General features: G+C 46.0%; 1 protein-coding gene and 1 pseudogene across 1 annotated transcript in view; one reads left to right on the top strand and one right to left on the bottom strand.

Annotated features, from left to right (window-relative positions):
* The first annotated feature begins 650 nt into the window (after positions 1 to 650).
* rad1 (RAD1 homolog (S. pombe)) overlaps positions 651 to 14,598 on the top strand; it is a 31,422-nt gene continuing 17,474 nt past the window's right edge. Inside the window, exons 1-2 of the mRNA XM_063067537.1 lie at positions 651 to 907; positions 13,655 to 13,763. Coding sequence (XP_062923607.1) covers positions 713 to 907; positions 13,655 to 13,763 — 304 coding nt within the window. The 5' untranslated portion in view covers positions 651 to 712. The remainder of the gene's footprint in view (positions 908 to 13,654; positions 13,764 to 14,598) is intronic.
* On the bottom strand, positions 10,169 to 12,327 carry LOC134356569 (AP-1 complex subunit beta-1-like; annotated as a pseudogene).

Genomic DNA, 14,598 nt, shown 5'->3' on the forward strand with positions numbered 1-14,598 from the left:
CAACCAAAGGTAGTGAGTTCCTCCATCACAGAAGGGGTGGTGAGGATGGTCAGTGACAGTGAGAGCGGGCAGTGAGTTGCTCCACCTCTGAAATGGTGGTGAGGATGGTCAGTAAGTTCCTCCATCACAGAGGGGACAGTGAAGACATTCAGTGAGTTTCTCCATCACTGATTTGGAGGCGAGTATGGTCAGTGAGTTCCACCATAACTGAGCGGACAGTAGGACTGTGAGTTCCTCTATCACCAAGGGTCCGGGTAAGACAGTCTGTGAGTTCCTCCATCACTAATTTGGCAGTGAGGTTAGTCAATAAGTTTCTCTGTCACTGAGGTGGTGGTGAAGACGGTCAGTGAATGCTTCCATCACTGAAGAGCCGGTGAGGACTATCAGTGAATACCTCGATCACTGAGAGGCCAGTGAAGATGGTCATTGAGTTCCTCCATCAGCACACACAAAATGCAGGTGGAACGCAGCAGGCCAGGCAGCATCTATAGGAAGAGGTACAGTCGACGTTTCGGGCCGGGACCCTTCGTCAGCACTAACTGAAAGAAGAGAGAGTAAGAGTTGTTATCACTGAATTGTCGGTGATGGATTCCCTATAGGTGTCCCCATATTATCTGTCCGGGCATTATAGGAACCTTTGATTTGTTGCCAGAGTTCCGGGGAAGGATTTGGCGTGCGGATCGGCGGGGAAGCTGGCTAGAGTGTGGATGCTATGCCGGAGGAGCAGGGGTTCCCGGCTGACGCCGACCAGTTTGTTTTAGTCGCCAGTTTGGACAACGCACGGAATCTGTCCAACCTTCTAAAAGCTATCCATTTCCGAGACCATGCCACCTTCTTCGCCTCAGCCAACGGTATCAGAGTGACAGCCGAGGCGGCGAAGAGTGTCCAAGGCAATGCATTCATCCAGGTATGGGGGTGGGCGTGAGACGCCAGTGACGGAAGTTGGGTGTGGAGAGTCGGGGACGAAGAGCTGTGAGGATGAAATGTCAGGGTACGAAGGTAGAATGAGGGTGAATTCAGGCCTGGAGTAAGGGTGAAATCTGTGACGAAGGGTGTGCGAGGATGAAGTAGGGATTGGAGGGAGGGTAAAGTCGGGGTGGAGCAGCAGTGAAGAGGTGGGCGGAGCGAGAGTGAAGTGGGGGGAGTGAGCAAGGATGAAGCAGGGGGTGAGAGTGAGTGAAATCGGGGATGAAGGAGTAGCAATGGTGGTCGGGGACGATGGGAGAGTGGGTGAAAAGTCGGGGGAGAAGGGATGTGAGGGTGAAATGTCAGGGTACGAAGGAGGAGTGAGTGTGAAATGGGGGTTGGAACGAGGGTAACGTCGGGTGGTGGAGCAACAGTGATGAGAGGTAGATCGAGGTTGAAGTTGGATGTGGTGAGCGAGGTTGAAACCGGGGGTGGGGAGTGAGGGTGCAGTCGGGGGACAGGGGGAAAGTCGGGAGCGGAGCGAGAGTGAAGTTGAAGATGAAGGGTGTGGTCCAGGAGAAGAAGCAGCGAGGGTGAGGTAGATGTCAAAGGAGGAGCCAGGTTGAATAGCTGGGGGATGAGAGAGTGAAAAGTTGGGGGACAAAGGTGGAGTCAAGGTGAAGTCAGGGAAAGGTGAGTGAGGGTAAAGTCGTGGGCCAGGAGTGAATGTCAAGTCTGGGATGAATGCTTGAGTGAGGGTGCAGTAGGGGGTGTGGAGCGAGGGTAAATTCAAGGGGTGGAGCAACAGTGAAGTTGGGGTGGTGGTGGGTGGAGCGAGGGTGAAGTCTGTGACGAAGGTGGAGCAAGGCTGGGGTCCAGGATGGCGAGGGAGTGGAGCGAGGGTAAAGCCAGGGTGAAGGGGGAGTACAGGTTCCAGAATTCAGAAGAATGAGAGGAGATAGAAACATATAAAATTATGAAAGAGATAGATAAGATATAGGCAGGAAAGTTGTTTCCAGGGCTAGGTGAGGCTAGAACTAGGGGATGTAGCCTCAAGCTTCAGGGGAGTAAATTCAGGACTGAGATGAGGAGGAACTGCTTTTCCCAAAGAGTGGTGAATCTGTGGAATTCTCTGCCCCATGAAGTAGTGGTGGCTACCTCAGTAAATATATTTAAGACAAGATTGCATAGATTTTTGCATAGTTGAGGAATAAGGGTTCTGGGGAAAAGGCAGGTAGGTGGAGATGAGTCCATGGTCACATCAGCCATGATCTTATTGAATGGCGGAGCAGGCCTGATGGGCCAGATGGCCGACTCCTGCTTCTATTTCTTGTGTTCTTATGAGTAAGGATTAAGTAGTGGAGCTGGTGCGAGGGTGAAGTCTGGGATGAGGAGGGAGTAAGTGTGGATTCCGGGGTGGGGAATGACGGTGAAGTCAGGGACGAAGGGGGCTCAAGAGTGAAAAGTCAGGGGATGAGTGGGGGAGAGTGAGGGTGAAGTCGGGATTGGAGAGACGGGGACAAATTGAGGAGCAAGAGTTGGGGATGAAAAGGGAGCAATGATGAATTTAGGGACAAAGGGGCAACGAGGGTGAAAAGTCGAGGGAGAAGGGATGTGGATGAGGGTGTAATGTCGGGGTACGAGAGAGAGCAAGGGTGAACTTGGGGTGTTGAACAAGGGTAAAGTAGGGGGTGGAGCGACATTGAAGTCAGGGTGGGTGGAGCAAGAGTGAATGGGGGTGGGGGTTGAGCGAGGATGAAGTAGTGGGTTTGGTGTGAGGCTGAAGTTGGGGGAGGTGGACTGACAGTGAAGACGGACAAGGGGGGAGCAACAGTGAAGGGGACAAAGGAGGCTTGAGGGTGAAAAGTCGGGACAAGGGGGAGCTAGGATGAAAAATGGAGGAAGTGGGGGACTAAGGGAAGGGCGAGAGTGTAAAGTCGGAGAAGGGACGTGAATGTGAAATGTCGGGGTATGAAGGAGGAGTGAGGGTGAAGTCAGGGTGGAGCGATGGTATTGTTGGGGAGGTGAAACGAGAGTGAGTTCCGAGGGGATGGGGAGCGAGATTGAAGTTGGGAGGGGTGGGGGCTGAGGTTGAAGTCGTGGAGTGGGAAGCAAAGAGAAAAGCCAGGAGCAGAGGAGAGTGAAGTCAGGGTGGGGAGTGAGGGTGGATTGAATGGGTGGAATTTATTTAAATCTTACATCCAACCCACAACATGAGTCAGTAAAAATCTTTGCATTATGACTCTGCCGCAACGTACAGACATGAATTTATAAGTTTAATAGCTTGTAGAAAGAAGCTGTCTTGTAGCCTTTTGGTCCTGGCTTTAATGCTGCGGTACTGTTTGCCAGACAGAAGCAGCTGAAGCAATTTCTGGTCAGGGTGACTGGTGTCCCCGGTGATCTTCCAGGTGGTCTTTATGCACCTGCTGCTGTAAATGTGCTCAATGGAGGGAAGCTCACATCTACAGATGCACTGGGTTGTCCATGCCACTCCCTGCAGTTTCCATACCAGGCAGTGATACAGCTAGTCAGGATGCTGTCAGTGCTGCCCCTGTAGAAGGTCTTGAAGATTCTTCAGTCCCCGGAGGTGGAAGAGACACTGTTGTGCTTTTTTTGCCATACAGCCGGTGTGTACAGTCCAGCTGAGATCTTTGGTAATGTGTATACTGAGGAACTTGAAGCTACTCACTCTCTCAACTGCAGTCCCATTGATAGAAACATAGAAAACCTACATCACAATACAGGCCCTTCGGCCCACAATTCTGTGCTGAACATGTACTTACTTTAGAAATTGCCTAGGGTTACCCATAGCCCTCCATTTTTCTAAGCTCCATGTACCTATCCAGAAGTCTCTTAAAAGGCCCTATTGTATTCGCCTCCACCACCATCACCGGCAGCCCATCCCACGCACTCACCACTCTCTGCGTAAAAAAAAAGTTACCCCGTCACCTCCTCTGTACCTGCTTCCAAGCTCCTTTAAGCTACGATATTGATCTGGATGAGCCTGACTCCATTCCTCCATGATCAGCTCTTTGGTTTTTTAGATATTGAGGGAGAGGTTGTTATCTTGGCACCACTGTGACAGGGTGTTAACCTGTTCACTGTAGGTTGTCTTGTCACCACTAGATATAAGGCCGATTGATGTTATGTCATCTGCAAATTTGATCAGATTGGAGCTATATATGGCAGCACAGTCACGGGTGTAAAGGGAGTAGAGGGGGGAACTCAGGATACAACCCTGGGGTGACACCTGTTTAGAGGGGTAGAGGTGAGGGAGCCCATCCTTACCACCTGTCGGCAATCGGATAGGAAGTCTAGGATCCAGCTGCACAAGGCAGGATGCAGGCCGAGGTCTCTGAGCTTCCTGTCAATTCTGGAGGGAATTGTGGTGTTTAATACTGAACTGTAGTTCAGGAACAACACTCTAACATATACATCCCTCTTCTGCAGGTGAGTGAGGACAGGGTGTAGTGCTGTGGCTATGGTATCATCAGCGGTAGACCTTTTCTGTCAGTAGGCGAATTGTAAGGGCCTAGTGTGGGTGCGTGCTGCAGATGTAGTCTTTAACCAGCCTTTCAAAGTATTTGCTTATAATTGAGGTGAGTGCAACAGGACGCCGATTGTTCAGCCATGTTACCTTGGTTTTGTTGGGTACAGGGACAATGATGGATTGAAGCAGGAGGGCAGTACACACTGGGTGAGGGAGAGATTAAAAATGGCTGTAAGCACTCCAACCAGCTGTTCTGCACGCAGTTTGTGGACCCGTCCTGGGATGCTGTTTGGCTCTGCTACCTTGTGGCTATTGACACATTGGAATGTTCTTCAGGATTCAGGGGTGGGGAGCAACAGTTAATTCAAGGACAAAGGGGGAGTGAAGGTGAAAAATCAGGAACAAAGCAATGTGAGGGTGAATTCGGGGGGGTGGAGTGAGGGTGAAGTCGGCGATGAGGTGAGAGTGAAGTTGGAGGGTAGAGTGAGGGTGTCTTTGGTGTGTGGAGTGAGGATGAAGTCAGGGATGGTGCAAGTGAAGGTGAAGTCGGAGGCTGGAGCAAGGGTAAAGTTGGCGTGGGTGGAGACAGAGTGAAGTCGGGGGTGTTGAGCAAGGATAAAGTAGTGGGTTGTGGAGTGAAGCTGGAGGTGGGGAGACAGGAATGAAGGGGGAATGAGAGTTAAGTTGGGTGGGTGGAGTGAGAGTGACTTTGGAAGGGGGAGGGTTGAGCTGAACCTACAAGGGAGCATGCTATCTTGGATCTGATCCTGTGAATGACAGGTAAAATTAGCAATCTTGTCGTTAGGGATCCTCTTGGAAAGAGTGATCACAGCATGATTGAATTTCTCATACAAATAGAGGGTGCAATAGTTCGTTCTAAAACTAGTGTATTATGCTTAAACGAGGATGCAGCAGGATGAGGTAGGAGTTGGATCGGGTAGTCTGGGAACACAGACTATATGATGGGACGGTTGAGGAACAGTGGAAGCCTTTCAAAGAGATTTTTCAAAGTGCTCAACAAAAGTATACAGGTGTCCCCCACTTTTCGAACATTCGCTTTACGAAACCTCACTGTTACAAAAGACCTACATTAGTTACCTGTTTTCGCTAACAGAAGGTGTTTTCACTGTTACGAAAAAGGCAGCGTGTGCCCCAAGCAGCCAAGCTCCTCCCCCGGAACTGCATTCTAGCCGGCATTGCTTAAATACGTGCCTTTGAGCATCCGTTAGCAAGATGAGTTCTAAGGTATTGGAAAAGCCTAGAAGAGCTCGTAAGGGTGTTACACTCAGCGTAAACTGGACATAATTAAGCATTTCGATCATGGTGAACGAAGTAAGAACAAAGTGAGTTTGGCTTGTGGAAGTTGGCGAAGATGATGTTGAAGAGGTTTTGGCATCCCATGACCAAGAACTGACAGATGAAGAGCTGATACAATTGGAAGAGGAAAGGATAACAATCGAAACTGAATGCAGTAGCGAATGGACCGAAAGTGAAGTCGTCCAGGAACTGAACGTGAAGCAACTGCATGAGATTTTCGCTGCACTGATTGCAGAAAAGTACAACTTTAATTTTGAAAGGGTATGTAGGTTTAGGGCATATTTGCAAGGTGGTTTGAGTGCTTACAAAGAACCATATGATAGAAAAATGCGCGAGGCTAAGCAGTCAAGCATACTGTCGTTTATCAAGCCTTCCACATCAGCCACAGCAGACGACGAACCTAGACCTTCGACATTGAGGCAGGCAGACATAGAAGATGACCTGCCTGCCCTGATGGAAACAGACGACGATGAGATGACACCCCAGTGTCCCACCACCCCAACCCCCGGGCCGCAGACTGATACATTGCCGCGGAGAATGCAACGGTAGCTAGGACGCACCCAGCACATCTTTAAGAAAAAAATCCAAAATAAACAAGCTAATTAATTAGGTGCCGATTGCGTCACTTCTGATCTGGGCCGACATTTACATGCCAGGCGGCTCCTAATTAGTTAGCTTGTTTATTTCGGCTTTTTTCTTAAAGATGTGCTGGGTGCGTCCCGGCTACCGCTGCATTCTCCGCGGATCGGTATCGGTTCGCTGCCCGAAGGTTGGGGACCACTGCACCACCCCAACCTCCGATGACTCAGCCTGACACACCATCATCAGTGTGCTCGGCACTATCTTCTTGATTCCTGTAAGTGATGCTACACTGTACATACATTATTTCTACTTTATATAGGCTGTGTATTTTTACGTGTTATGTGGTATGATTTGGCAGCTTCATAGCTTAAAGGTTACTAGAGAGAGTGTTTCTGCCGAGAGCGCTTGCGTGAGATTTTCGCTATGGACAACAATGCGGCAATGATTGTAGAAAAGTATTTCTACTTTATATAGGCTGGGTATTTATCATATCATTCCTGCTTTTACTATATGTTACTGTTATTTTAGGTTTTATGTGTTATTTGGCTTGATTTGCTTGGTTTTTTTTGGGTCTGCGAACGCTTGCAAATTTTTCACATATAAATAAATGGTAATTGCTTCTTCACTTTACGACATTCCAGCTTACGAACCGTTTCATAGGAATGCTGTACCTTCAGATGGTGGGGGAAGCCTGTATTCCAGTTAAAAGCAAGGACAGTAAGGGTGGGGGGAGCCAGCCATGGATAACTAAGGAAATAAAGAAAGGCATCAGAAGACCATAAGATATAGGAGCAGAAGTAGGCCATTTGACCCATCGAGTCTGCTCTGCCGTTCAATCATGGGCTGAACTAATTTTTCCAGTCTTCGCCACTCCCCTGCCTTCACCCCATACCCTTTGATGCCCTGGCTAATCAAGAACCTATCTATCTCTGCCTTAAATACACCTAATAACTTGGCCTTCACAGCTGCTCATGGCAAAAAATTCCACAGATTTACCACGCTCTGACTAAAGTAATTTCTCCGCACCTCAGTTCTAAATGGACATACTACAATCCTGAAGTTGTACCCTCTTGTCCTAGAATCCCTTACCATGGGAAATAACTTTGCCATATCTAATCTGTTCAAGCCTTTTGACATTTGGAATGTTTCTATCAGATCCCCCCCTCATTCTCCTGAACTCCAGGGAATACAGGCCTAGAGCTGCCAGACGTTCCTCATACGGTAACCCTTTCATTCCTGGAATCATTCTTGTGAATCTTCTCTGAACCCTCTCCAATGTCAGAATATCGTTTCTCAAATAAGGAAACCAAAACTGCACACAATACTCCAAGTGTGGTCTCACGAGTGCCTTATAGAGCCTCAACATCATATCCCTGCTCTTATATTCTATACCTCTAGAAATGAATGCCAACATTGCATTCGCCTTCTTCACAACCGACTCAACCTGGGAGGTTAACCTTTAGGGTATCTTGCACAAGGACTCTCAAGTCCCTTTGCATCTTTGCATTTTGAATTCTCTATCTAAATAATAGTCTGCCCATTTATTTCTTCCACCAAAATGCATGACCATACCCTAATGAAATACATTGTATTTCATTTGCCACTTCTTTGCCCTTTCCCCGAAACTATCTAAGTCTCTCTGCAGGCTCTTTGTTTCCTCAATACTACCCGCTCCTCCACTTTGTATCTTTGTATCATTGGCAAACTTAACCACAAATCTATTAATACCGTAGTGGAAATCATTGATATATATCGTATAAAGCAGCGGTCCCAACACTGACTTTGTGGGACTCCACTGGTAACCGGCAGACAGCCAGAATAGGATCCCTTTATTCCCACTCTTCTGTTTTCTGCCCACCAGCCAATGCTCTATGCGTGCTAGTAACTTCCCTGTAATTCCACGGGTTCTTATCTTGCTAAGCAGCGTCGTGTGGCACCTTGTCAAATGCCTTCTGAAAATCCAAGTACACCACATCTACTGCAACTCTTTTGTCTACCCTGCTTGTAATTTCCTCAAAGAATTGCAGTAGGTTCGTCAGGCAGGATTTTCCTTTGGCCTATCTTGTCATGTGCCTCCAGGTACTCCGTAGTCTCACCCTTAACAATCGATTCCAACAACTTCCCAACCACTGATATCAGGCTAACAGGTCTATAGTTTCCTTTCTGCTGCCTCCCACCCTTCTTAAATAGCAGAGTAACATTTGCAATTTTGCAGTCATCCAGCTCAATGCTAGAATCTAGCGATTCTTGAAAGATCATCTTGAAAGATCTCCGCAAGCTCTCTAGCTACTTCCTTCAGAACCTGTGAGTGCATTCCATCAGGTCCACCCTCAGACCATTAAGCTTCCTGAGCACCTTCTCATCGTAATTTTCAGTGCAGAAACTTCACTTCCCTGACAGTCTTGAATGTAAAGTAGACGTCTTCCACTGTGAAGACTGATGCAGATGCAAAATATGCATTCAGTTCCTCTGCCATCTCTGCATTTCTCATTACAATATCTCCAACGTCATTTTGTATTGCTCCTATATCTACCCTCGACTCTTTTACCTTATATATACTTAAAAAAGCTTTTAGTATCTTCTTTGATATTAGTCGCCAGCTTCCTCTCATAATTCATCTTTTCCTTCCTAATGACCTGCTTAGTTTCCTTCTGCAAGTTTTTAAAAGCTTCCCCCAGTCCTCTATCTTCCCACTAGCTCTGGCTTCCTTGTATGGCCTCTCTTTTGCTTTTACTTTGTTTTTGACTAAACTTATCAGCCACGGTAGTGTCCTTCTTCCCTTTGAAAATTTCTTCTTACTTGGAATATATCTGTCTTGCACTTCCCTCATTTTTCGCAAAAACTCCAGCCATTGCTGCTCTGCTGTCCTTCCCGCAAATGTCCCTTTCCATTCAACTTCGGCCGTTCTCCTCTCATGCCACTATTCCATTGAAATACCTGTAAACTTAAAAAAGGTTGCCGGACCAATAATCACACCGCACAGTTATTACTTTAACCTCTTCACCAGTTTATTGTGCTCAGTTCAGCCGGCGAGAAAGACTCGGAACCAGTTATCAAAGAGAGACAGAGACACTCTCTCTCTCCTTGGAGGCTCAGATGAGCTTTCTGATTTTAAAACAGAAATGCTACAGTATATAGAATGAGCAGACAAAGAACGCTCAGTTACAATGGTATGTCAAGTCAGTTAGAGCGAAACCCAATTACTTTGATAAGAGAGTCCACTAAATCAGAGTTTAATTGCAAATAGATATATTGTCCATCTTATACCAGCCATCTCTGTAGCTAGACCCCTGACTTAATTAGAGACAGATGTTCTTATCATTGAGCCTCTCCAAAGAAAAGACTTAAGTCAGTGGAGCAAAACAATAAAGCATGACCTATGTGAGCACTGAGTAATTCCAGCCCTCATGTCACCTTGAAGAGGCAGCTACAGGCTGTTAATCAGGCAAGCTTTTAATCTAAACAAACTGCGGGCCTATTCTTCAGCAAAAGCAACAGAATTTGTTCACTAACACACATAGGGTGGCACTGAAGTTTTTAACTCGTTATTTACAAGAGTCCAAGAATCATGTCTTACTTCCCCAACGTCCTTAAACTTCATCATTCCCTCCTTTTTATCATCACATGATAACTTTCAGAACAGATTGTCGCTTCTACAACATGATACAATACATGACCACAAGCACCGTAGGGTACAGATAATAATCAAAGTTAATACAGTCAGACTTCTGACATGCATAAACACCACTGTCAATCAATACATTTTCCTTAATCCAAGAGAGTCCTTCTACTCAGTTCCTTCAGTAACACTTTTGCAGCCTGTTTGATGTATCCTCTGACAGTGCCCCTCCACAAATGCACTGGGTGGCTTATGGTACACGGGCCAGTGTTCCAATATGGCAGATTAATTCATTAAGGAGCATTGGTTCAGTAAGATCAGTTTCTTCTGAAATTAGAGGTTTATCTGCCAATACAACAACTTTTGCTACCACTGGATCTGTAGAACGTAGACGCCAGTATATATAGCCACAGTCTTTCAAGTCAAGGTTGTCAGAATCCTGTGTCACCAAGCTTAGAACTTGCTGCACCAGCTCGTGTCTCAGTTGTTTTTTTCTAATAGTTTCACAATAGCAGTCAAAAGTTGTAGTTGAAGACCTTTGTTTTGTGCTTAAGAATCTCAGAACTTTTCTGTACAATGAGGTTGATGTTCTGGAGGGCAACATTCTGGAGTTCTGGTTCTGCAGACATCAGCGTTACCAGTGGGGGAGCCAGTTTCTTCAGCAAAGTGCCATAGTAATCCCAGTCCTTTGAAAGCATTTCCATGAATTTCATTAGAACCTTTACAGATGTTACGTACCCCGTAACTGGGTTGCCAAACCAGCAGAAATGGAACACTCGTTGGAGTCTCTGATTACTAGGAACTAATAAAGTTTTATTAAAGGAATAAGTAAATCAGTACACTAATCGCAAGGATATAAATGTAACAGGTTAGCAATGCTAATACACACATATACACAGAAATAGGGTAATAGGAATCAACCAAGCTCGATCGCAGTCTAGGGGTAAAATCAGTCTTAAGTGAAGCAGAGTTCAGTTTAGTGCAGTTCGAAGTAATCGCTGTCGATGTACCGTTGGGGAGAGAGAGAGAGGGGGCGGGATGCAGTTTGGTTCAGGCAGACCTTTGATGTCTTCTATCCCGCTGTGGTCACCGACTGTGACATCTCCGTTCCGGATACGATCGTTCTTCCGTGGTGAACCTGGCACCCAGGCAAGGGCGGACACACACACCAGGTTCCCACCGATCGTACGTTTACACCCTGTGAACATATGGTCGGTTCCCGCGAACCGGACCTTCAAACTCCCACCACTTGTGGGGGCACACTGCGCTTTCCAGGGTCTCGTTGTCTCATGGTGTCCCGTGCCTTAGCGAACCTGCTCTTTTTATCCCCCTGCTGGGGTATCACCTGTCCATCAAACTTCAAACAGTTCAGGTTCAAAGCAACCAGTCTGTCAATATTCTGAATTATGTTTCTTTTCCGTTAATCCCTGTCTCTCCTCTTATTAGTATTTTGAATGTTTCTCCATTGTCTCTCTTATCTCTCTCATTAGCATCAATCGTCTGATAGCTTGGTTTGGCGTCACACAGCCGACGGGACAACAACTGAGTTGGCGTGAGATAAACATGACATCACATGCTCACAGATGCTTTGAGCTTCTCGGTCATCCTTTGGGCTATAATTGGCCAAACAATCAGGGATAAATACCTGGCCCAATTCAGTGCATTCATTTAAGGCTGTTAAAAGCTTGTTGATTGTCTGAAAATTGAGGTCTAATAAGTTGCTGTTTGGATGAGGTTCTGCGATCTCCAACAGAGCAGCCACAGCATTTGCAATGACCATTGGATTAGAGTCAGATATCAGATCCTTTAGAGTGTCCAGAAATTCCTGATCTTCTACCAGCTGTGCATTGATGTCATGTAGCGTGGCTTTACAGACAGCAGCAGCTTTTCATACATAAGGGTCTTCATCCTTTGGACATTTTCCGCGGGGTTCACACAAATACTCAGTAATTTTATGCACACGGATACAGCCTATTGTTCTCATGGCTAGTACTCTAATAAATGGATTGGGATCTTCACAGTCCTTAACAAAAGTGTTGACAGCCATAATTGCCATATCTGCAACATACATCAAAGTTGCTGGTGAACGCAGCAGGCCAGGCAGCATCTATAGGAAGAAGCGCAGTCGACGTTTCAGGCCGAGACCCTTCGTCAGGACTAACTGAAGGAAGAGTGGTTGGCTCTTTGCATAGTTCATTAGATAGAGGTACATCAGCTTCTTCAACTCCAAATTGTCTGTCTGCATATAGTTTATGACATCAGGAAAGAGGGCACTGACATCTTTGCCACCGGTAATTGATGTAATCACTTTCTTCACTGCTTTCTTTTTCTCCTGCTTGTCACTATTGAATTCTGCTTTGACTTTGAAGATTTCTCCTTTCTTGGTTGTTGTGAAATATTTAGAATCTGTCATGGTGAGTGTGGTCCTCTCCACCGAAGTCCGAGTTTCCCTGGACCTCAATTCTTGATCAGGACAAAATTTCCCGGCTGACTTGTGGGGTAGTCACCTTTAGGCTGGGTTTTGTCTTCCCGATAGGCCTGTGGTACCTGTAAATGCAAGCTTTAGAAAGTGTTAGTTAATTTTCCCATCTTCTCCCCCAAGGTATGCATATCTAATTTTGCAGGTAAGCTCTCAGGGAGGAGCGGCAAACAAGGTCGGGGTCCCATGGGGTTCTCAAAGGCTTCCCGTAGATAATTTCTGCAGGTGATAGCCCCGTCTTACTTGATGGCGTGATTCTCATATGGAATAGGGCTAAGGGTAAAACCTTCGACCAGGTCAATCTAGTTTCTTGTGTAAGTTTGGCCAACTTATCTTTCAAGATACCATTGGCTAGTTCCACTATGCCAGCTGCTTTTGGATGATGGGTGCGGTGGATCTGTTGTTTTATAGCCAACTCCTTGCAAATTTCCTCATTTATTTTGGCAACCAGATGCGGTCTATTGTCCGAGCTTATCATTTCTGGAACTCCATAGCGAGGAATTATTTCTTTTAGCGGAGGAGAAACTGCTTTTCCCAAAGAGTGGTGAAGCTGTGGAATTCTCTGCCCAATGAAGCAACGGGAGCTATCTCAGTAAACATATTTAAGGCAAGGTTGGATAGACTTTTACATAGGAGAATTAAGGGTAGGGGAAAGGCAGATAGGTGGAGATGAGTCCATGGTCAGGTCAACCTTTATCTTACTGAATGGTAGAGCAGGCTCGATGGGCCAGATGGCCTATTCTTGCTCCTACTATTTATGTTCTTATGTTCTTCTGTTTCATTAGTGGAAGAGTCTTGAAAAAGAGTCAAACAGCCATCATTTAAAATTGAGATATGTAGAAATATGTTCTTACAGTCGGTGGTGGAAGCTGGGTCATTAGAGGTATTTAAAGTGGAGTTAAATATTAAAGGATCAAGGAAAAGGAGATTAAGAGAAATGGCACAGAAGAGGAGGCCAGCATAAGTAGGCCATGATTATACTAAATACTGGGAGAAGCTTGAAGGGTTTTATAACCTACTCCAGCTTTGTTTGTGTCATTTGGACTTACGGAATCCCAGGAAATTTAGAGAAATCTTTCAGAGAATATAGGGAATTGTGGGAGATGCATGGATAAAAGAGTCCTGGGGATGGTGTGAGGAGGTGAGGTCACAGGAGGTAACTCACTACTCATCCATTTTTATTGCATCCCCTTCCCTCTTCCTACTCCAAGGAGATGCAATAATATTGCATTCTGATGTATATCTTGTATCTTTTTTTCAGGCCAGTGTCTTTCAGGAGTTTCGAATTGAAGAGGATTCTGTGATATTCCTCATAAATCTCACCGTTCTTTTAGATTGTCTTACAATATTCAGTGCAAGTTCCCTGCCAGGTAAATACTTTTTGACTCCTGCACATTTTCAACATGCACATAAGGCTTTCAGCTCTTAGATTCTGACGTGCCATTTAATTGGATCATAGCTGAATTGGAAATCTCTTTCCATTTCCTGGCTTGGTTTTTTTCCCTTTATTAAAAAAGATATAAATCTAAAAAATGGGCTGAAAATGGCACTTGGCATTTTTTGCAGGCAAGTGTGAGGTGTTGCAGTTTGAGAGGACAAACCAGAGTAGAACTTGCATGGTGAGCGGTAGGGACTGATGAGTATGATACAACGGAGGGATCTGGGAATACAGATCCATAATTCCTTGAAAGTGGTGTCACAGGGTTGTAAAGAAAGCTTTTGGCAGTGATAGACAGGAGCTTCAGGGAGGTAGCCACCCCAAAACTGCAGGAGACAAATGGGTGACTGTTAGGAGAGGCAAGGGAGAACGTCAGATAGTGGAGAGCATCCATGTGGTCGTCCCCCTCTAAAATAAGTACTCCATCTTGAGTATTGTTGGGGAGGACGACCTGGCTGGGAGAAGCAACAGCAGCCGAGCCTCTGGCATTAAAGCTGGCCCTGTGGCTCAGAAATATAGGGCACTGAAGAGAATAACAGCAGTAATAGGGGATTCTGCAATTAGGGGGACAGATAGGCCATCTGTGGACACAAAAAAGAAACACAGATGGTAGTTTGCCTCCCAGGTTCCTGGGTCTATTATGTTTCTGAACTCGTCCACAATATTCTGAAAAGAGAGGGTGAGCAGCTGGAAGTTGTGGTATGTATTACTTTATACTTTGTTTGCCAAACAGTTGATACTAGAACGTAGAATCATCACAGCGATAT

This window comes from Mobula hypostoma, chromosome 14 (assembly GCF_963921235.1).
Source record: "Mobula hypostoma chromosome 14, sMobHyp1.1, whole genome shotgun sequence".
Classification (NCBI taxonomy): Eukaryota; Metazoa; Chordata; class Chondrichthyes; order Myliobatiformes; family Myliobatidae; genus Mobula; species Mobula hypostoma.